The sequence below is a fragment of the Nesoenas mayeri genome (genome assembly GCF_963082525.1).
Source record: "Nesoenas mayeri genome assembly, chromosome: 2".
NCBI lineage: Eukaryota > Metazoa > Chordata > Aves > Columbiformes > Columbidae > Nesoenas > Nesoenas mayeri.
In genome coordinates, this window is record NC_137543.1 from 128,514,990 (window position 1) to 128,536,413 (window position 21,424).

General features: G+C 46.4%; 3 protein-coding genes across 3 annotated transcripts in view; all 3 read left to right on the forward strand.

Moving 5' to 3' along the window:
• The first annotated feature begins 5,222 nt into the window (after positions 1-5,222).
• Positions 5,223-8,382, forward strand: HOXA9 (homeobox A9). The gene is made up of 2 exons (XM_080364308.1): positions 5,223-6,344; positions 7,402-8,382. Exons 1-2 carry the CDS (start codon positions 5,795-5,797, stop codon positions 7,638-7,640), a joined length of 789 nt encoding a protein of 262 aa, XP_080220434.1. The 5' UTR covers positions 5,223-5,794; the 3' UTR covers positions 7,641-8,382.
• Positions 8,383-14,689: 6,307 nt separating this feature from the next.
• Positions 14,690-16,990, forward strand: HOXA7 (homeobox A7; the record flags this gene model as incomplete). The annotated part of the gene is made up of 2 exons (XM_080364299.1): positions 14,690-15,065; positions 16,132-16,990. 2 exons carry the CDS (start codon positions 14,690-14,692, stop codon positions 16,413-16,415), a joined length of 660 nt encoding a protein of 219 aa, XP_080220425.1. The 3' UTR covers positions 16,416-16,990.
• Positions 16,991-18,967: 1,977 nt separating this feature from the next.
• Positions 18,968-21,424, forward strand: part of HOXA6 (homeobox A6) — a gene marked incomplete at both ends in the record, with an annotated part of 5,908 nt that continues 3,451 nt past the window's right edge. Inside the window, one exon of the mRNA XM_080340578.1 lies at positions 18,968-19,160. Within this exon, the coding sequence (XP_080196704.1) occupies positions 18,968-19,160 (193 nt within the window). The remainder of the gene's footprint in view (positions 19,161-21,424) is intronic.

The window sequence follows — 21,424 nt, forward strand, 5'->3', positions numbered from 1 at the left end:
TTAATGTAGTTTTGCTTAAGTATGTGGAATTAGCGATTTTTTTGGTCTATAAATAACGTTACCGTTGGTAACGCATGACAAGCACACAGAAATTGTCCCTTGAGAAGAAAGTAGTCACTTTTTCCCCACTAATTTCACTGAAAAATATATATCCTGAACATCAGAAGGACTTTCTGAGCCAGAGTCTGAGATTGCGAGGGAGAATATGTTCATCTTCCTTTATACTGTGAAGTTACATGCATTAAAGGGTCAAACATATAGATGAAAAAAAATTAAAAAGAGACAAAAAAAAAGAAAGAAGCGGAAAAGCTATAAATACAGATATGTATAAATGTCTATTATTATTAAAATGCCGATACTGTTTTAAGCAAATGCATTCTATCGTTATTATAAATGTTAGTTCTAGCTATATCTAGTTCTTACCTTAAATCGGAATAAATTAATATTGTAATGCTGCTGTGCGTGAAAAAGACGATGTTTATGTTCTCATAGAAGAATAAAAAAACGTGGAATGAATCCTTTTAATTTTACCTCTTTTGTGACTGTTTATCCTCAGGTTCTACTTTATGTCTTCGAGAAGTTTTACAACAGGAATAGTTGCCTAAACCCCCTGCAATTACTTTAGGAATCTATTTAAATATTACCTAGACGGTCGTAATTTGTCTGGGCCATATAGCGATGGTGCTCTAAGGTTTGTCGGCTTTTGTTCAGTTTTATGACTTGCTAGTATATCTGGATTGTTGCTGTCTTGAACGAGTGGTTTCAGTTGACTGAGGAGCTGCATAGACTGAGGAAGCAAATTACTATTTCTTGAGGGTAGGGAAACGATTTTTTTTTTTTTAAATCGAACACCTAGAAGTGTGCAGAGACCTTTAAGTCCACAGGACGGTGACAAAATTCTAGCTTTATCTCAGGGCTAAGAAGAAATCGTAAAGGTGAGCACATAGGGAGGGGGGACCCCAGCCTCTCGTCCCTGCCAGCGGTCCCCTCCAGACAAAGCTATTCCCTACCTGGCTGCATGTGGAAGAGCTAATTTCACCCAAGCTGCTTTTTTGCATCCTCCCTCCCTTGCTGCACGTTTAGCTAATAGAGTCTTGCAAAAGGGAGACGCAAAAGAAGGGCTGGGAGAAGAGCGACAGCTAATGCTTCTTCGCAGGGTATGTGTATATCGGGATGAGGGGGGACAGGCTCTGAACCCGGGGTTCTTGGGAGCCATTAGCTTTTCATAGTATAACGTTGTCGTGCACGGCCTTTTTCTTCCCAGTTGCATCTGCATGGAGAGGGAGAAGCTGCCTGTGAGGGGGGATTGTTATTATATTTCTTTCTTGTTTTCATTAACCCACTCGAGGCTGGCCGGGTGGGCGCGAAGGGGCGCTGGCGGGGCAGGCGGGCGAGAGGGATGTTTTAGTCACGTTTTTGGTTTTATTTTCGTAGCGGGATCCTTGCGTTAAGGACCACGGCAATGGGGAAAATAATAATTAGCGCCTGAGAACTGCTCTGTGGTTTAGGTAGTTTCATGTTGTTGGGGCTCCACCTTTCTCTCTACAGCACGAAACTGCCTTAATTACTTCAGTTGATATCATCACCAGGTATGCTTGGTGCGAGGGTCCTTTCTGCCCGAAGAAATCTTAGCGCTGAAGTGATCTGTAGGCGTCAAGTCCCAATGCCATTGTTCCCCATCTGCAACGGAGCCTCCTTTGATTCCTCAGATAAACACGGCAGCCGAGGGGGGAAGCTTGACAAGTTCTTCAAGGTTAGCTAGCTCCTAAGCGAGTCCCTGCCTGCTTGCGGGATTTTTAATATATCTCGCAGGCTGCATTCAAGGTCAGGTGCGTTTTGGCATTCTACTCGGTGTGGGTCGAGCTCGAGGGGTGTGTGTGTGCTGTTTTTATTTTTCTGTCTGGATTTATTAAAAAACAGACACCGAAAAGTCTGCCCGAGGGAGGGGGTGGGGAGAGATCAAGTCTGCCGGCCCCGCTCCGCGCACCATCACAGACAAGTCTCCGGAGCGCAGGACCCGCGGCAGGGCGGACGCCACTCGCCACGGGGGTGCTCGGCCCTACTGGTGGCACTCGTCCCCGTGGCGGGTGGCTGGTGCCCGCCGGGGCCTGTCACAGGGATCCGTCGGACTCGCTCTCCAGCGGCTGCCCGGGGGCACCGGCTGCCCTGGCTCCCACAAGGCCTCGGTTATGATCACGATTGCGGTGCGGGCGCGGCCGCTCTCCGCGGCGGCGGAACGGGCAACAGCGACCTCTCCGGGCCCGCTGCCGCCGCCGCCGCCTTTTGTGTCCGCAGAGCGACTGCGGGCAGGGGCCGCCTCCCGCCGGGCCCTCCGTCCGGCAGTCAGCGCCGGCACGGCAACGCAGCGGGGCACCCCTAAGCAAAGGAAAGACAGGCAAGGGAAAGGGCACAAAACTCACTCGTTGAGGGGTTATTTCTGTTTACTTTTTGGTGATCCTGATTATGTTTGCCTTAAAAAATAATATTTTTTTTTAAAGTATGAACTTTTTCGAAAGCCCAGGCTGGGCTGCAGGACATCAGAGGAGTTCGGCTAGCGGATTGGAGCTAGACCCACCCTAGCCGGTTTCTTAGAGAAGGAGACGACCTCGGCTGAGGCAGGAGCAGAGCTCCACACTGCAGTCAAATTTAAGTGCTTGTGGCTGTCTCTACACACACTGTGCGCCTTACAGGGTATCTGCTGGGTCTCTGTACATACGGGGAGTGTATTTGCAGGACATAAGTCTGTGCGTGCCTGTACGGCGTTTATATGCAGGTTTGCCTCTGTCCTTTATTTCCCATGTGAATCACATCATCTGATTTTGGACTCCTTCCCCTAAATTCTGAATCATTTTTTCTCTCCGCTGTGCCAAAACACCTCCGTGTGTTCGCAGCACCGGCGATTCCGTGAGAGAGGTTTGCAGTGGCAGGAAACCACGGGAAAATACGATCCTGAACTTCCCGTTCAGGAGAAATCGCCAACGCCCGCGGATTCGTGCCCCGCGCCTCCGCGGTGCGTGGCTGATGAAGCAGCCCTTGCATATGGCCCTCGCTTAACAACCCTCGGGGTCCTTCCTGTTGCAGCCGGGGGTAAAAGGTAGCGGAATGGAAGCTCTGCTAATTTGATTATGCCGGAATGGATGGCAGGGAGTATTTTTATTTAGGCACGATCGCTCCAGCGGTGCTTCATTCCTGGGAATTCCGATTACATATTGCAATTTGATGTAAACGCCTATTTCTACCCTGTTTGAGGTCTTTTGCCTCCGAAGGTGTAAGCCACCAAAATTAGCAACGCAAATTGTGCGAAGCCCACGTTGCCTCCAGTAGCCTTCGTAGCTTGTATGTAAAATGTACTTGTGGGACAAATAGATCTAAAAGGGCGGAAAGAGAGGCGAATGCTACAGTGTTATTATAAGCAACGTGACCGCGTGAAAAATGTCTGTAATTACTTGCTGTATTTTATATCTTGCTTTCTGTACACCCTCTCCTGCCGCTTGGATGCCGTCAGTGAACAAATGCGGAATTTTACAGGGAAATAAAAATGCAGGCGCGTTCTTTTAAACGTTATTGTTATTCATTTGCTATTATTTTTGGTGAGTAACCAAAAAAATGAAACGCACTGCAAGTTGAGAACCCAAATTCGAATATAAACATCCAGGACTCCCGCAGCTAAGATTATTTTTTCTGAATGGAAAAAGGAAGTTCTACAATCACATTTCACCACAGCTGACTCTTAATAATAAATACAAATGACGTCGAGTTCCGTCGTTCCAGGAAAGAAATACAATTATTTTTTTCTATTACGACGTGTCTATACAATGGCCACAAAAAATAGGAGAGGAGAACTTTATTTGCATTTTTTAAATTGTTAGAAAATAATCGGCTTCTTGTTTGTGGAGATCTTGCAACTGTTCCGTAATTTTTGAACTCTAATGGGGGATAATAGCTTCATTATGGGCCTTCGTAATCCTAAATAGAGGAGAGAGGGTTGTTAAAATAGGATCTCTGTAAGATTTCGGATTAAACTGTTGGGAAGACATGAAAAGAAAAAGAAAGAGAGAAGGAAAGAGGGGGAGAGAGCGAGAGAAACAGCCCACATAGCGATGTAAAACTAATTAAAACCACACTTTCGCATGAACACTATTTACACATGATTTTAATTATTACTCGGCAGTCCCTACCATTTTCTGGGCTCTATTTTCAATAAAAGATATTTCGAGTAAATTGAGCCTGTCGCGGAGATTTTTTTTGTGCCCCCTGCATCCCATTGACCGCGCTCCTTCGCCTGCCACAGGGATAAACAGCTTGAGTGTTCGCCGAAGAAAAATCAGGCAGTCACAAGCGTATTTGCAAAGCGCTCAGGCACGACTTTAATTCCTAACACTGGACTTGGATCTGGCCGCCTCTCACTCTCCCCCCGCGCACCCTCCCCTCCTTCTGCGGCGCACTGTAACCCTCCGCTCGGTTTCCGACGCCGCTAGCGTGTGTCCTGCAGCCAAAGGAGGTGCCACCAACAAATAACTATATTTGCACATAAATTTGATTCACCAGAATGTCGGACGGCCGACTGCGAGCGCCCCTTTGATAGCCGCCCTGAGAAGCAGGGTTCCTTTCGGCAGCGGGGAGACAGGGCTTTTTCTCCCCTTTTCCCCCGCTGCTTCTCTGCATAGTTAAAGAATTAATCGTAGTGATAAATACTGCCGCGCGGCTCTGCCCGTTCTCGCTCCCGGCCAGGACGGCGGCTCCGCTCCGGCCGCTGCCTCGCCGCCCAGCCCAGGCGCCTCTCCCCGGCCTGGCGAGGGGGTCCCCGGCCGCTGCGGCCCCGTCCAAGGGCAGGGATGGGCGAGCGGGCGCGGCAGTGCAGCAGGGAGGACGAGAAGGGTGTTTCGGTCACTGCCGCTCTCTGTCCAGCGGGGTGGGGTGGGAAAATGCAGTTTGGTGCCGGCCAGCCTAAATACCGAGCCAGCGCCTGCCCCGGTTCTTCTCTGGCCGGGTGGGGAGGGTCGACTCGGCGGCGGAGTTTCGGAAAGTGGATACGTTGAATTTGACTTTCTGCTGCCAGCTCTCTGCGTCGAACGGAACGGTATTGTTTATAGTGAGTTCCCAAACTAAACACAATAGTATAATTTAACCTTTCCAAGCACTCGTAAATTTTTACTGCCGTGAAACACAGCGATGCAAATGAGCGCGCTCGTAGTTACTGACTTAATAACAACCCTGTGGCTCCCGAAACAATAACTCCTTATGAAATATAATAAATATATATTTAAATACAGTATACCGCAACTGCTATTTTGCTTTTTTTTATTGCTTCAATTATTGTATAATTTTATGTGAAGGTCTCCGATCACAAGGGTGTGGGGTTTTGTTTTTTTTTTTTCGAGGGGAACACGACCCACTGATGGGATGATTAATTATGATATAAAATAGTCCGCTTAAACGAAAAAAAAAAAAAAAGAGGAGAGAGAAAGAGGGAAGGGGGGCTGTAATACGGAATCTGATCTTTTAATCTCAGTTGGCCGCAATTAAAACAAACCCCGCCGTATAACTCCAATATCCCTTTGCATAAAAACATATGGCCTCGCTATAAAAATTATGGCTGGAAAACACTGACCCATTAATAGCCCGCGGACTGATTTATACTTTATTGTTCTGCTCCCCCGCCACGTGACCGGGGCAGCCAATGGGCGCCGGGGCTGCCCTCAACTTATTACTGACTCTACTTCTCCGCCAGCACCAAGTTGTTACGTGAAACCCGCAGCCCCGAACCGCGGCGGGTCCGCCGCCCGCGCCCGCCATGTCGGCTCCCGGGACCCTCAGCAATTACTACGTGGACTCCTTCCTGGTGCCGGAGGGGGACGAGCTGGCGGCGCCCCGCTACGCCCCCGCCCCGCTGGGGCCGCCGCCACCGCGGCCGGCGGCGCTGGCCGAGCACCCCGAGCTGGCCCCCTGCAGCTTCCAGCCCAAGGCGCCCGTCTTCGGCCCCCCCTGGAGCCCCGCGCACCCCGCCGGCGCCAGCGGCGTCCCCGCCGTCTACCACCCCTACGCGCACCACCAGGCGCCCGTGGCACCGCCCGACGGCAGGTACATGCGTTCGTGGCTTGAGCCTGTGCCGGGCTCCTTGTCTTTCCCCGGGTTACCTACCAGCAGGCATTACGGCATTAAACCTGAACCGCTGGCGGCCAGGAGGGCTGACTGTACCACGTTTGACACTCACACTTTGTCTCTCTCTGATTATGCTTGTGGTTCTCCTCCAGTTGATAGGGATAAGCAAAGCCACGAAGGCGCATTCTCTGAAAGCAATGGAGAAAGTGAGGCAAACGGAGAGAAACCGCAGATCGATCCAAGTAAGTGGGACTGCGAGGGTAATGGACTTCAGGGCTCTGCGCCGGCCGCGGGGAGGTGTCGAGGCGCTGGGGCTAATTACGCGGCCGAATACCGGCTGCTGCCGCCGCTGCAGCTCGACCCGGGTCTGCGATCTGCAAGAGCCAGCGCTGCCCTTCGCAGCTCGGACGGGATTTAGGATGTCTCGGGATTTCCAGGCTGGAAGAAAAACAAAATCCTACCTTACAACTGCAACGTAAAAAAAAAGAAAGGCAAAATCCGCCCATTCCCGCACTAGCCACCCCAGCAAACTCTGCAGGATGTGCTCGCATCCTTCCGCCTCGCCGCGCTCCCAGGCGTGGGCAAACGCCGAGGAGAGGGTGCCTAGAAAGCATTGAATATGAATCTGATCCTTATTTTGTGTGACGGCTCGCAGGCCGGGGCGGCTATTGAGGGGCTGAGGGCAGAAACCTCGCCGTTGACTTGGTGTTTGCCTCACACCCCCTTCGTGGAAAATCCCGGGCTGGATGCTCCCAGGGCTGCGAAACTGGTGGCAGAACGCCTCGAGATTGCTACCGCGATTAACGCCGTGAGAATTAGGGTCCTAAATCGGCGAGGTTTTATTATGCCAGCTGTAGACTGACTTGCCAGCTCCCTGGGTCTTACCAGTGATGACACGGGAGAAGGTCGAAATTAAAAAGTGAAACAATTTCGATGACATGCTGGTCTGGCTGGTCACTCCTCGGGCTGGCAGTTTGAGGGGGGTGTGTGCGTGGGGAGGCCAAGAAGGAGGGAGGGAGCTAGCATAGAGAGAGGAGGAGAGAGTATTATAAAATTGCATCCTACAAACAATAAAAAAGGCGATGGGAGGCGGGGGTGGCGGGGCTTTGCAGCGTGTGTTTGCGTGTGACCTTTCCATGTGTCTGTATTTTGGAGTCCATTGTGCCTCACCGTCCTCCGTGCCTTGGAAAATGAGAACCACGTCCTAAACCTCCAAATAGGGACACCTAAGAGGGTCTCCCTCTGTAGCCCACTCCCTCTCCCCCCGAGTCTGAACTTCTCATGTTGTTTTCGTTGTAGATAATCCAGCTGCAAACTGGCTCCACGCAAGGTCCACCAGGAAAAAGCGATGCCCTTACACCAAGCATCAGACCCTTGAACTGGAGAAGGAGTTTCTGTTCAATATGTATCTTACTAGGGACCGCAGATACGAGGTGGCCAGACTCCTCAATTTAACTGAGAGACAAGTGAAAATCTGGTTTCAGAACAGGAGGATGAAAATGAAGAAAATCAACAAAGATCGAGCGAAGGATGAATGATGGCGACACGTGGGTTAAATTGAAAATGCTTAAAGTAAAAAAAAAAAAGGAAAAAAAAAGAAAAAAGAGAAAAAGTTAAAAACAAAACAAAAAAATCCTCCCCTTGAGCCCTGCCATGCCATGCGTCTGGGTCCAGGCCTCACTTTTCTCCCCATGGCAAATTCTGATAATGATTGTACCTTGATTGCCACAGAGGCCAGTTTGCCAGGAGAGGTACAAGTAAGACTTTCAATTTTCTAATAGGAAAGAAAAAGGGGGCATTAGCACGAAAAGGCTATTTAGCTGGCTTGTATAAATCTACCTGTTTCTTCACTTATGGAAAGAGAATAAAAAAAAAAAAAGAAAATTAAAAAAACTACCTTTTCATAATGCACAACTATTTACGGACTGTATAGTTTAGTCTACATAGTTAATTTTATTCGCTCTTTGCGCAGCAGAGAGATCTCTGCTTTAATACTTGAACACTGTGTTTTATTGTGGTAATTATGTTTGTGACTCAATTTATGTGCTTGGGTGCTGTACCGGATGTAATGGTGTAAGCTAGAATTCAATTTGAACTCAGGTTGTTTATTATAAAAATTGCATAGAGTATAGCTCTGTAGTGTATTAAGTCTTTTCTGTATAATTAGACAGTTAACCTCTGATTGTAAAATATATATTATATATATCCCAAGGCAAAAAAAAAAAAAAAAAAAAAAGGAAAAAAAAAGTAGGAAAAAAAAGTTTGTCCGGGATGTCTGGGAATCACGGTTCTCAAAATATTGAAGCAAGTCATTTTAGTATGCACAGTTGATATATATATAGTACTGTCTTTGTCGGTTGTATATATAATCTATATATTAAAAAAGTAAATAAACAGACTAGCTTAAATATTGTTTTTGCACCAGTGAGCAGTTATCAGATTTTGGAGCTATACGTATATGTGAAAAGGGTAACTACCTATGGTTTACGTTTTAATTTTAATCGAATGATTTGATGCATATTGTAATGAAGGTTAATTTTATTGATAATAAATTATACACTATGAAAACCTGCATTTGGTTATTGTAAATTTGTAGCGATTTAAAATAAATAAAACTGGGAAGTTATGTTGATGCAGAACGTACACTGTCTATTTTGAAATAGTTACCTCATGGCCTACTGACCAAATCGTTGTGTTTAAATGATATTTAACTTTTTGCCAAATAAAATATATTGATTCTTTTCTATTTTGTGATGTTTTAAGATCATTAAGGAGGAGTTCTTCCACGGCACACCGAATTTCACCAGCAGACGCGGCAGGGCTAGGGTAGTTGCGGAGGCAAGGCGAGTAGCAGTATTATTTCTGAGACGGGGTAAACCCATGGTTCTATGAACTCAGGCTCCAGATGATTAAAATTTGGGTTTATTTTCGCCCTAAACGGGCAGATTCAGATCCTAAATGCCACTGCTTCGCTGAGAGGATGCACAACTCCCCCCTCCCGGCTGTAATTCGGTAAACTAGTGCTTAGCAGAGTGGAGAGGGAGGGAGCCCCTTCGTCTGGCGGCGGGGGCACGCTCCCCAGTTAACGCCAGTTTAATAAATTCGCCTGGCGGGGCGGGGGCATTTAGGACCAAAACAAAATGTCCGACGTTCTTCAGTGTGGACAATAATGTAAATCAGCCCACACGGTGACATTTAAACTGAGATGGTTAATTAGCTTGTACCAGAAAATATATAGCACTAAATGTGCTTCAACGAGCTCTATGAGAAGGTTCGTCTTACTAGCGCGTTCATTTTAAATTCCCTTCTAGAGATAATTGTCCATGCAAAACATGTTATTTCAAACGTCACCCATTTTTTCCCTTCCCTTCAGGTTTGGGATTTTTTTTTTCCCCGTTTAAATGTCCCGTGGCAAATAAAAACAACTCCTTGCATTTTACTAGAGCATCGGATTATATATGTATGTACAGATAGATATAAATACAGATAAAATTTTGCTGACAATTATGGTAGAATTTATGGTGTCAATTCTACTCGCTCATTTAGCCGAAGGAAAAGAGTTGGGCTGGCAGCAGACTAGAGCAGAGAAGACAAAATAGGATTTATTTTGAAAAACAGAAAGAAGGTTTCGTTGAAGTGGAAGATTTCTACACACAGCCCCATTGCACCCACCCCTCCCCCGCCGCCCCAAGCCAAACCAAGCTCAGCTACAAAAGAAAATAGCGAATTCTGTGAGCTTGCTGAAATTTACCCTTGTTTTGGGCGGACATCTTACTGCACAGAGTAGACATCCTCCATAATATGAGCTGCAGCACACTTCTACGCTACATCGACCCTTGTTTGCAAATATGTCGAATAATAATCAAAGCCGCCTTGTTTTACGGAGGTACACTTACATCTATGTATGTATTTAAGGCAAAATAAGACGAAACACACTTATGTTCTTGGCAGAAGTTGTTGTCAGGAAAATTCAGCGCCATACAGTGCAATAAAAGAAAATGACTGCTGTAACCGTTTATGGGGTGTAAAACGCTGCAGGGCTAAAGACAAAACTTAGGGAGACGGCAAGAAGTTTACAGATGTTCAGAACTGCAGGAGGAAAAAAAAAAAAAAAAAGCTTTTCGCTTCACCTTAAAAAATTAAAAAAAAAAAAAAAAGGAGAAAAAGAAAAAAATAAATCCGGAGTAAGATTTGATGAGCTCTAATTGGTGAAAGGGAGCTCGTTGTGGCGTGCACACACAAAATGCCCCTAATTGATCCCTGAGCCAGTATTTGGGGATGCTGGGACGCCCTCTGTTGTTGCAGACAGAGGCAACTTCAAAGAATCAGCATTAAGAGTGTGTAATAAATGACGGGTCTGCAAACTGTCTGGAATTCGGCTCTTAATGAGTTTACAACTGTCCAGCCACAATTAAGATTTTCTACAAAAGCCTTTTCATTTGTTTTGTCTGGCTGTTTTAGATAAAGCGGGCGAGCGGAAATAACAACCTTTTATTGGCCTTCCCCTGCTTAAATCCAGGCTGGGAGGTGGACATTTATCTTCCCGGTGCACTGGCGGGCAGAGACGCTGGCTCCACGGGGCCGGGGCGGTGGTGGTGGCGGCGGTGGTGTCAGCCGGGAGGCGGCAGGTGGCGCTGTGACCCCGCGAAAGAGCGCCCGCCCGCCCGCCATCAAGCGCTTGGCCACCTCCCCGACAGCTCCTAAAATGTCGACTTTTATGGGAGCATAACTGGCGTTGGAACCGCTGGTTTGGTTTTAACAAAGGCCGATAGGTTTGAGGATTTTTTTTTTCCACTTTATCGCAGGAGCGCGGTGAGGGATGCCCCGCTGCCACCGGGCACGGTTCGGGTGACATTTACTGCCTGGCCACGCTCCATGCTCTGATAGCAGAAGTAAAGCTTGCTCTGCACCGAGGACATACCCTGCATTTATTATTCTCAAAACACCGAGGCATTTCCTATTAGCTAATAGAGACGAAGGCAGCCCTGTCACTGAACTGGCAGCTTCTCTTTCCCTTGCCCCAAATATTCGCCCTTCTCTGGCGAAGCTCTGAGCCTGCGAATAGGGCGTCCTGATCTCCCGAAAGGCTGGTGAGAAATTAAATATTTGGAGAGAGGGGGAATTGAAGGGTTCGGGCAGGATGGAAGAAGCTCTCCCTGGATCAGTCCGGGAGAAGAGCCCCCGAAAAGCTTCCCTCTCGGAGTGGCGTGCAAAGGGACAGATTTTCCAATGCTCTTTTCTGCCCCACGTCGCTGGAGACACAGCCGTGTGGGGAAACGTCAGCGCCGCAAACCTCCCGTTTGAAAATTATTTACCGGGGACAGAAATTCCTTAACAGCTGTCTTTGATACAAATAAAAAGTCCTGCTTCTATCCCCCGCAATTTTAGTTCTGTGGGACCCGTTGTGATTATACGATGCAGATGCGAGCAGGCTGATACTCTGCAAACTTGACGTGTCCCTCAAAGTCATTCCTAACTTCTCCTCGTCTTCTATTTTGAGTTCTTCGAGTCGTTTTCGTATTTATTTTTCGTTTTGCTTTTGTTGGCTTTTGCGTCTTGAGAATGAGGCTTAGAGGGGAATTGTAGAGTATTTTCAGATGGCAGTTGACAAGAGAGAGGAGGGAAAAGTAATTGGAAGAAAAATAATGGCAGGAGGAAAGGAAGTATAAAATGTGGGCTGAAGTATAAACGTTGTATTTTTCAAGTTAAAGCCAGACAAGTAAACAGATAGCTGCATAGTACTCTGTAACAGAACTACTTTCTCTGCGTTTCATTCACATTTCCTTAAATCAAAGCCAATCTCTTTATATCGAAATTCAGCATCGGGAAGGAATGTGAGCACTGAGCTACTTTCCCCCCGCACTGTTTCAAAGATTTAATTCTTTCTAGGGATAAAGAATAACAGCCACTCCCTGCTTTCTAACAAGAGCCTTCCTATAAAATAGTTGTCTACAATGGCATTACTAAACTTATTATGATTAATTATTTTTTTTCCTTGGGCAGTAAAATGATATCGAAATTTTAAAGGGTTTATGCATCGTCATACTAAGTAATAACTTGGCACAATATGCTCCATTATAATTGTGGATAAATTACAGCAAGAACAGATTCCAAAATAACAAAATCCTCCCCAGTATGAACCACATTACGATACTGGTTAATACACAACCCATAATCACGTAGTGCTCCCAGGTCGCTTTTAACTTATAAGAACCGTTTTATCACTACCTTTTACTTCCCGATAGGCTCAGAAGGCAAGGAGAGGTAGTCCAAAGCCCACCAAAAAAACCCCAAACAACCAACAACAATGAATCCCACCTGGAGGATTATTTTTAAAGCTTGTGAAAATATTGTTGTGACCAAAACCTTGCAATCTACATTCCTTCGCCGTTTCCTCGACTGAAAAAAAATATATATATATATATATATTCAAATAAAAAGTGTGTTTTCAGACGCGGGGATCCAGCCTGGATTTGTGTGCGACAAAACGAGAGAGTTCAGAGGCTGTTTTCATACGCAGCTTTATGCCCAACATGCAGAGGGTGGGGGAAGTAAATAAGGTGGTGGGGACCTGTGTCTGGGGTCCTTTTAGGATTTATTCAGTGAAGACCGTTTGAGAAATCTTAAGTGTTGGCAGGGAAAAAGCTGAGAGCAAAATATATTAAAAAAAAAAAAAAAAAAAAGAAAAGGTGGCGGCATTAAACACATGCACGAAAATAAAAAATACATAAACCTGCAAATTGTACCGAATCAGAGAGTTTGAAATACAACCACTCAGCTAATCTATTCGGTCCTACACTGTCCATGTTTTAGTCTAGACATTGGTTATATTTGCTGTTTCTTTCTTCTTGCGTCTTGGTATGTTGTCACCAGAGGAGCAATTTATTGGTCTAATGTCATGTATTTCAGCCTCTTTGATCTTCTTAGTCGTCGTCCTGTTTGCTTCGCATTCGTTTAACTTTTTGGGCCTTTATTCCTTTCCAGCAGCCTCTTCTGCCGGCGTGTTCCCACATCGCGATTGCGACCGCAGGGATATTGTCTAATATTGGCGAATTGGAAGAAATAACTGAAGGGGGGGTGTCTTTCTCCAGCTTCCCCCTTACGTCTGTGAATAATAACAGCGTTTTCACGCACTTAACGTTTGGCAAATATCTACACATAAGCGCTACATTTGCATGCTCTGAAGCATCAATATCTCAGGGATCTGGCTTCAGAGAATTTACTTGCTTCTGTCAACAACCTATATTCATGTGGCTGCAATAGCCGCGCATAAAGAGTCCCAAAGAGTGTGTGTATGTTGGAGGTGAGTGTGGGGGGAGAGGGTGTCCCCCGTTTACAAAACGTAAAGTTTAGGGTCCGTGCGAAATATCACCCAGAACAATTTTAAGTGGTGAGAAAGTCTTTGTACATGGGGCACCAAACTATAATTGAAAGGAGAATTTCCGGGGCAATTCCATTGTGCTCCTTCCAGTTTATGATGTGCAATACAGGCAGGCAGTAAAAGCTGTCTTTACCAGGACTCCCTGTCTGAGGGAAGGAAACTCATTTTACGATCCATTTAAAGGAAGGGCATGGTGCAGCATCTTCAATGGAGAGCCATTCGCATTGTTGGGGCGCCCAGTGTTTAGAAAAGCAGCAACGCTCCCCATCATGTGAGCGTACCGCTGCCGCCTCACGCCTAGGACTATAAGGTGGGTAGGACGGGAAGGCAAAAGGGGCATTAAACAGGCGGCTGAGATTTAAAACTATTTATAGAAGATTTATTCAAAGCAGCTTGCTTTCTTTCTTTCTTTTTCTTTCTTTCTTTCTTTCTTTCTTTCTTTCTTTCTTTCTTTCTTTCTTTCTTTCTATTTTTTTTTTTCTTTTGAAGGCGTGAAAGTTGAGTCCCCGACGGGTTTTTTTTTGTTTGTTTGTTTTTGGTTTTGTTTGAGATGGGGTGACTGGTTTTTTTCCTAGAAGGTAAACCGGGGGGCTCACTCCAAGGGTCGCCTTGACTTTCAAGGCTCCGGCAGCCCCTTGGAGCCGGCGGCGGTGCGGCGCGGGCCAGGCGTGGTGGGGCCCGGCGGCCGTGGGGGTATCCCCATAAACCCCGCTGCGGAATTATCCCTCCTCTCCCCCCCGCCTATTGTCCTTGCAGAAAGCAACGCTGGAGTGACGAACAATCTCTTTTGAAGTTTGTATTTTATTTCTTTTTTTTTTTTACCCCCCCCCCACACACCGGGTTCCATCTAAAGGACCACATGATGCGTGCGTCCTCCCCGGGGGGCCGAGCGCCCTCCCCTCCCGCGGCGGCGGCGCCGTCGGGGGGAGAGGGGCGGGCGGCGGCGGCTGGAGGGCGCTCCCGGGCGCAGCGGCGGCGCTCCCGGCCCGTCCATGGCCGGGTACCGGCGGGCCGCGGCCGGCACCACCTGTGAGGCGGGCGGGGATTGGCGGGCGGCGTCATATGACCGGTCACGTGCTCGAGGCAGCTCAGTCCAAAAGAAAATGGGGTTTGGTGTAAATCTGGGGGTGTAATGTTATCATATATCACGCTACCTCGTAAAACCGACACTGAAGCCTGCCGGACAACAAATCACAGGTCAAAATTATGAGCTCTTCGTATTATGTGAATGCGCTTTTTAGCAAATATACGGCGGGGGCTTCTCTTTTCCAAAATGCAGAGCCTACTTCTTGCTCCTTTGCAAGCAACTCCCAGAGAAGCGGCTATGGACCAGGCGCGGGTGCCTTCGCCTCCTCCATGCCCGGCTTGTACAATGTGAACAGTACCATATATCAAAGCCCGTTCTCTTCCGGATACAGCCTGGGCTCTGATGCCTACAACCTGCATTGTTCCTCTTTTGATCAGAACATTCCCGTCCTCTGCAATGAGCTAACCAAACCCAGCTGTGAGAAAGCGGAGGAAAGCAACCTGCACAACCAGGCTGAGCCTAATTTCCGGATATACCCCTGGATGAGGTCTTCAGGTAGGGGCAAGCGGAGAGGGCTTGGAGCCGTGGCAGCCAGGCAAAGCGTGTCGCCAGAATTACTGTCAGCACAGCCTTTATGGTTTTAATTATAGCCGAGGCGCCATTGCGTAGAAAGCCCGTGGCATTGTATGTAAATGAGTATCATAAAACTTTTTATTGCCCAATTAATGGGTTCTAGCCTCGTAAATTTATTTAACTCCATTTGCTATGGAATTTTAGCATTGAGTTGATTTGCGCTGTTTGCTATAGAAATGTGGCGAGTTGGCTGCGGGCTCCCAGAGCCCCCACGGGTAAGCGTCTCCCCTGTCCTCTGCCGAAGTTGGGCAAAAAAAATCCCGGTCGCTGGGGAAGGCGGAGGGGAGAGGGGCTTTCAGGAGCGAGGGACGGGCTGCTGAGGACTTCGCCAGCCCACGTTGCCGAGATGTGCCACTCTCGTCCCCCCCTGCCCTTTCCACGGAGATAAGGATCTATAGAAATGTACTGAACAGGAAAACAGGGCGGGGGGGGGGGGAGCTGGGGGGGTGGAGGGGAGAGTGTATGAAAAAAGAGAGCTCTCTTCTGGAGCTAAGTGCGATGTATTGTTTACGATCCAGGCGGAGTGGGGTGGGGTGGTGGAGGGAGCCCCCGACATTAAAATAAAATAAATACAGCCCAGCCTTCCAGCTTTTTTATTTCCCCTAGCGAAAGTCTGGAAGGTTTTAGGGAAATACATTGCCTGGGGGGAAAGTTCCTCCTCCCAAAAGCAATTTCCTCCCCCACCTCCTCTCCTGAATGCTTTCTCTCCACTTTTTCTAGGACTCGAGCAACTTATTTTTGCTCTGCCTGAGCAGGGCAGGTCGTGTGGCTGAAATGCCTTTGTTAGGGCAAAGTGGGGAGGCGGGTGAAAGTGAGAGGAAGGGATCATTCACTCTCACTGGTCCACTTTTTGTTTATTTTAAAAATACTAATATTAAGGGGGGAAAAAAAAAAAAAAAGGAGAGAAAAAAAAAAGAGAGGAAAAAAAGAGAGAAAACTTTCCACCTCTCTTCTTGCCTAACTCCCGGCCGTGTGTGCCTTCTTTCAGGTCCAGATAGGAAGCGAGGGCGCCAGACCTACACCCGCTACCAGACCCTGGAGCTGGAGAAGGAATTCCACTTCAATCGCTATCTGACTCGGCGGCGGAGAATAGAGATCGCTCATGCCCTCTGCCTGACGGAGAGGCAGATCAAAATCTGGTTCCAAAACCGGAGGATGAAGTGGAAGAAGGAGCACAAGGAGGAGAGCTCCAGCACCCCGGCTCCCAACGAGCCCACGTCAGCAGCAGCCTCTGTCGAGAAAGTGGAAGAAGACGAAGAGGAGGAGGACTAAGGAGTCCCACTCGAGGAAGTGATCTCTTAGTATAATGTATGCACATGACAGTTGGAAAAGCTCCCTTTAAAGAAAAGAAGAAAAAAAGACTCACAGATTTTATTAAAAAAAAAGTTCCCTTTAATAATCATCTTGCAACCGAGCATTTGCAAACATGAAAACGTTTATTGCGGTGGTTTTCCAGCCTTCTCCCCACTCTCCCGTACTCCTCAAACCTGCCCTGTACCGAATCTTTCGGTAATATCGCCTAAGAGCATCCTACAATCTTTTCTTTTTTCGTTCATCCAAACCTGGGTGGGTTTGTCCAGGGGACATTTCAGTGAGAGAACTGCTGCTTGCACAGATAGTAAACCATGACCTTCCGAAGTGACTACCTGACTCAATAGTCCAAATCACGTGTAAGGGGAAAAGTGCATTAGGCTCACATTAAGAAAAACTACCTAATTTTGAATAAGTAGCTCTGCACTTTTTTTTCTTTTTTTTTTTTTTTTTGTTATTGTTAGAAAAGTATTATAACTAACAGTTACACTAACAAAAGCTTAAACAGCAAGTAAGGGGGAAAAAAAGTTGTTCCACAAACCACTACAATCTACAGCAATGATTTGTACTACCTATTTTCAAGACTACCTATATATCTTGCTCCGCCTACCTATCTTCGAAAGTATACTGTATTTTAGTAGTGAAAATAAGATAACATTACTAATGTGAATCGCGAAATGCTTTTAGAAATGTAAGTGTAGTCGTTTGAAAAGCACGCATCAATAGCTTTGGTATAGAATTTGGTACCGAAAAGGCTGAATATATTTAAATTTAAAATAATATATTTATTCCAAAGCAATTATAAATGAAAACCATATGCTGCAATATATCTTTGTTCTCGAATCTTTACTATTTCGAGTGAGGAAGCAAACACACGCCAATATTGTACAAAGCGGTTTAACATCGCCCATTGGCTTCTACCTTCGGCTGCCTCTGCTATAGGCCGTTTTCTTATTCTAGGTTGATCTTACTTAATATAGCGGAAAGTGTTATTTCAAAAGTAAATTTAAATGGCCATGTAACCACCGTTAAAAAACCACAATTGTTTGTCCTGATTATCCGAAGGTGTTAATATATAATACCGTGAATTTTCCTACGATAGCAGATACTGTATATTGGAACGATTTTTTTTTTTTTTGTCATTTATATTCGTCTTGGAACTCATTTGTAAGATCATGTCATAAATTGGGAAGTATGTAATTGATTTGGAAACTTTGTAGCATGATGTATTGTAGAACTCTGTATAAATCCGTCTTGAAGGTTTGGCTAAAGTTTATTCAAAAATTGTATGTTACAATGTGTTTCGATGTGTTCGTTGTGAACATTTAGATATGCCGTGTAAGTATTGGAAGTGGAAAAAAAAAAATGTATGTGAACTCTCTTTGGAAGTGATACCGTGTTCAAGTATCTCCCACGATAAATGTGTTTTATGTTACACAGAAAATAAATATGCTTGTTGACAATGAATTGTGTTTCTTTATTAGCAAACAGTTTGAAAGGAGCATAAAAATAAATTACACAAACAAATAAAGAAATTAGGCTATATGGGGTTGGGGTTTTTTTCGTAATCAGACAAAAAAATTCCAAGGTGATGAATTGATAATGATCAGTCAATTTCTCTATCTCGACTTTATGATTTTTTTTCCCCCCTAGCGCAGTTGATTAATAAAGCGGAAAGCCTTCTGTATGGGAGGGCTTCCTTCCACCGGGTTCCCGTGTCCTCTTGAAATCATAACCCCAGTCCAGGCCGCCGGCGACCAAGCAAAAATCACACTCAGTGAAATAATATTTGGTAATGAACAGAAAGTGCGATGCAAACTTCCAAGTATAAATGATCTTGTCGGGGATGTATGTGGCTTGTGCGTGCGGCTTTCAGGGAGTGGGTGCATCAAAAAGGGGAAAGAATCCACCCACTTTAGCAAATGTATCATTTTTGCCAGGTACCATACAACGCCAAGAAGATCTAATATTTTCAATTTTTTTCAAAAAATAAAAAAATTAATCTCGCCCGAAAAGTCCCTTTATTCGGCCGGGTAAATACAGGTAGAACCAGGAATCATTTGCGCGGAAGTTCCCGTTTTCTACTACATTCCGTCCTGGTTAACGTACTAATTGTAATTTTAATAAAATTAGTACAAACTCCAGGTCTTTTAAAAAAACTCCAGCTCTGCCTCTGTGGTAAGATGGCGCCTCTCTAAGACCTGCCTCTTCTTAGTGATGAGGAAAAGGCCATAAATCCGTTGTTGTTTATGAAAATTTACAACTTTGCAATACAACTTTATGAGTTGTTCGGTTTTTCCATTGGTCGTTGTCGGTCATGTGGATGGTAACCGTGAACATGAACTTTTTTATAATTTCCCTTGCGAGAATAGAGCCGCATTCTTTTGCTGAGCTCTGTCCTGCTTCGGATCTCTCTGGCTTTCAATCCCCATTTCATTTGTTCTTTGTAAGGCAATAGTGAACCAAGTGTGCGGAGGTTCGGCATAAGCAGCCGCCTAGAACACAGATCCGGGATGGCAATTTCCAGTTCCCCCGCTGGAAGGTGTGGCATATTGGATTCAAAGCACTGGCGTGGCAGATTTTCAACTTGCAACCTGGCTAATTTCCTGCTTCTTCTGGCACCAAAAGGAGGGCGATTCGTCTCCTGTGCAGCCAAAGCGACAGCTGTCAAAGTCGCAGGGGCTCCTGTGAGCCAGAACCTAAAAGGTGAGAAATGTATATGACACTACCGTAAGCAGGGAAACATGGTTTAATACGTTTAAATATTAGACATATGCAATTAAACAAAAAACGGAGGTGGATGCAGCTCAGTTGATTTCGACTTAATCAGTGCATGCAAAAATATGCCTAAATAAAATGTCTACTTTCTATTATTTAGCAAGAAAGCCGTGAATTTTTTTTTTCATTAAGTTTATTTCTGTTTGCATTTGCCAGGGGATTGCAGTGACATTCAGGTTATTTTCTAACAATTCAGGTTTGCAGCATCCGAGGGGATTTTTTTTTTCCCCGCACGAGGAAAAAAAAATCCCCCCCCACATTAAATGTTTATTTCGCAGCATTAACTTAAAGTTCATTTGCGGCACCTGAAATTTAGATGTAATTTATTTTTTACTGTTTCAGTAAAAAAAAAAAAAAAAACCACAAAACCAAAACAGCAGTCAGCACAATGTCTCCTGGCTCCCCTGGCATATCCAGGGGAAAGGTTATTTCTAGACCGGAGTGAAACAGTGCGAATGTGCCTTTGATTTTCTTTATCAGATCTTTATCAGCCTGCAAAATCCTCGTGCCGTGGGTCCCTTGGAACAGCGTTCCCGGCGCTTTCCGGCGTGGGAGGCTTGCGCGCCTCGGTTGCGCGGAGTGGGCTTTGCAGCGGCTAAACTGATTTCAGTGCCGGAGATGGAGCTTTTTTTTTTGTCTTTTTTTTTTTTTTCCCCCCTTGTCTCTCCTTGTTGTGACTGTTACTGTGCGGCGGTGGGGCGGGGAAGCGGTGGCTGGCGGGCTGGTGCCCCGCGGTGTGTGCCTATGGGGGAGAGCGGGGCCCAGGGGACGGCGCCTCCGAGACCCCCCCACCGCCGCCGCCCGGCTCCGCTCCCGCCTCCTCATGGCGAATGAGCGGCTCGGTGTGCTTTAAGTGTTGGCTCCGGCTCTGCTTGTGCTGCCGGGCTGATAAAGCATTGCATTTGCATTGCATTGCGGTATCTGCCGGACTGGAGCTGCAGTGAGCGCCGATTATTTATTGCGGGGCCGCGGATGCTCAGTGCTGCCACGGCGTGGCGAAACGGCGGAGGCGGGCGCGGAGCGGCCCCCGCAGCCCCGGGAAAGGGTAGCGCCGGGAGCCTGCGCTGCTCGGAGGAAGCCCAAATAAAAGATGAAGGAAAAACAAAAAAGAAAAAAGATAAGAAAAATAAGAAATCCGGCCTACCCTTCCTACGGGAGCATCGGAGCTCGCCTCCGAGCAAGATATTCCGACAGGGCAGGCTCTGCCCCCTCCCCTTCCCCTCCGCGTGTACCTCGGTGTGTGTCAAATGTAAAATATCACCGTGGGAGCTGGCTGAGGAGGACCCGCCCGCGTCCCCTCGGCCAGGCTCCCGATACCCCGCCAGTCTAAACAACGGTTCGCCTTGCTCAAACTGTTTGGATTAGGAGCTATTAGTTAAAGATTGGTTTTGGTGACGCTGCCGAGCATGAGAAGGATTCGTAAGTGGTTTTATATACGAGGAGAAGGAGGCTTTTAAGCTTAAGAGGGTAATTGCCCCCGCACCTGTATCCCAGGGTGGCTGGGCTTGCTGGTTGGGTTTTCGGCGGGAGGATGAAGGTGAAGTGTTTGGCGGAGGAGGTGTTAGGGTTGCGGAGAATCTCGAAAACAAATAAAAGGCGGATGAAATACATGGGTATCGAAAAGTGTTACTTTGTTACGGTGGCAAAATGGAGCAGCTGGCTTTTTGCTTTCCTGGTGTGGGGGGGAAATGGTGAAGGGAAACTGCTGCAAAATGTGTCCTGGCAGGGCATTTCCCTGGCAAGGCTCGAGGGGAACAGATTATTGTAATTCGGGGTTTTCTGGGGGTAGGGGGAGGAGCGGAGAGGACGCCTGAATGTGACTGAAGCGGAGATTGCAGTGCAGATTGTTTAGCTGTCACTGTAACTACTCTAACACGACCCAGCCAGGCAAACTTGCACATTTAATTCCTTTTAAATTGTGGGATCAACGAATAAATGTTTTTTTTGCTGCCTGCAATCAGACTTTCGACGGGACGCAAACAATAACTTGAAAAAGAGGAAAGAAACAAAAAAGAAAAGGAGAGAGACAAAAAAAAATTCAGTCTGTAAGCGATGCTGTAGAATGTAAATATGAGTAAGCCTGGAGATTTTTTTTTTTTTTTAATTTTGGTCGCTATGTGATGGATTCAAACAAAAGACCCTCCGGTCACAACTTTTTAAAACAGGGCCGGTGGGTTTCGCCTGTCCCGAGT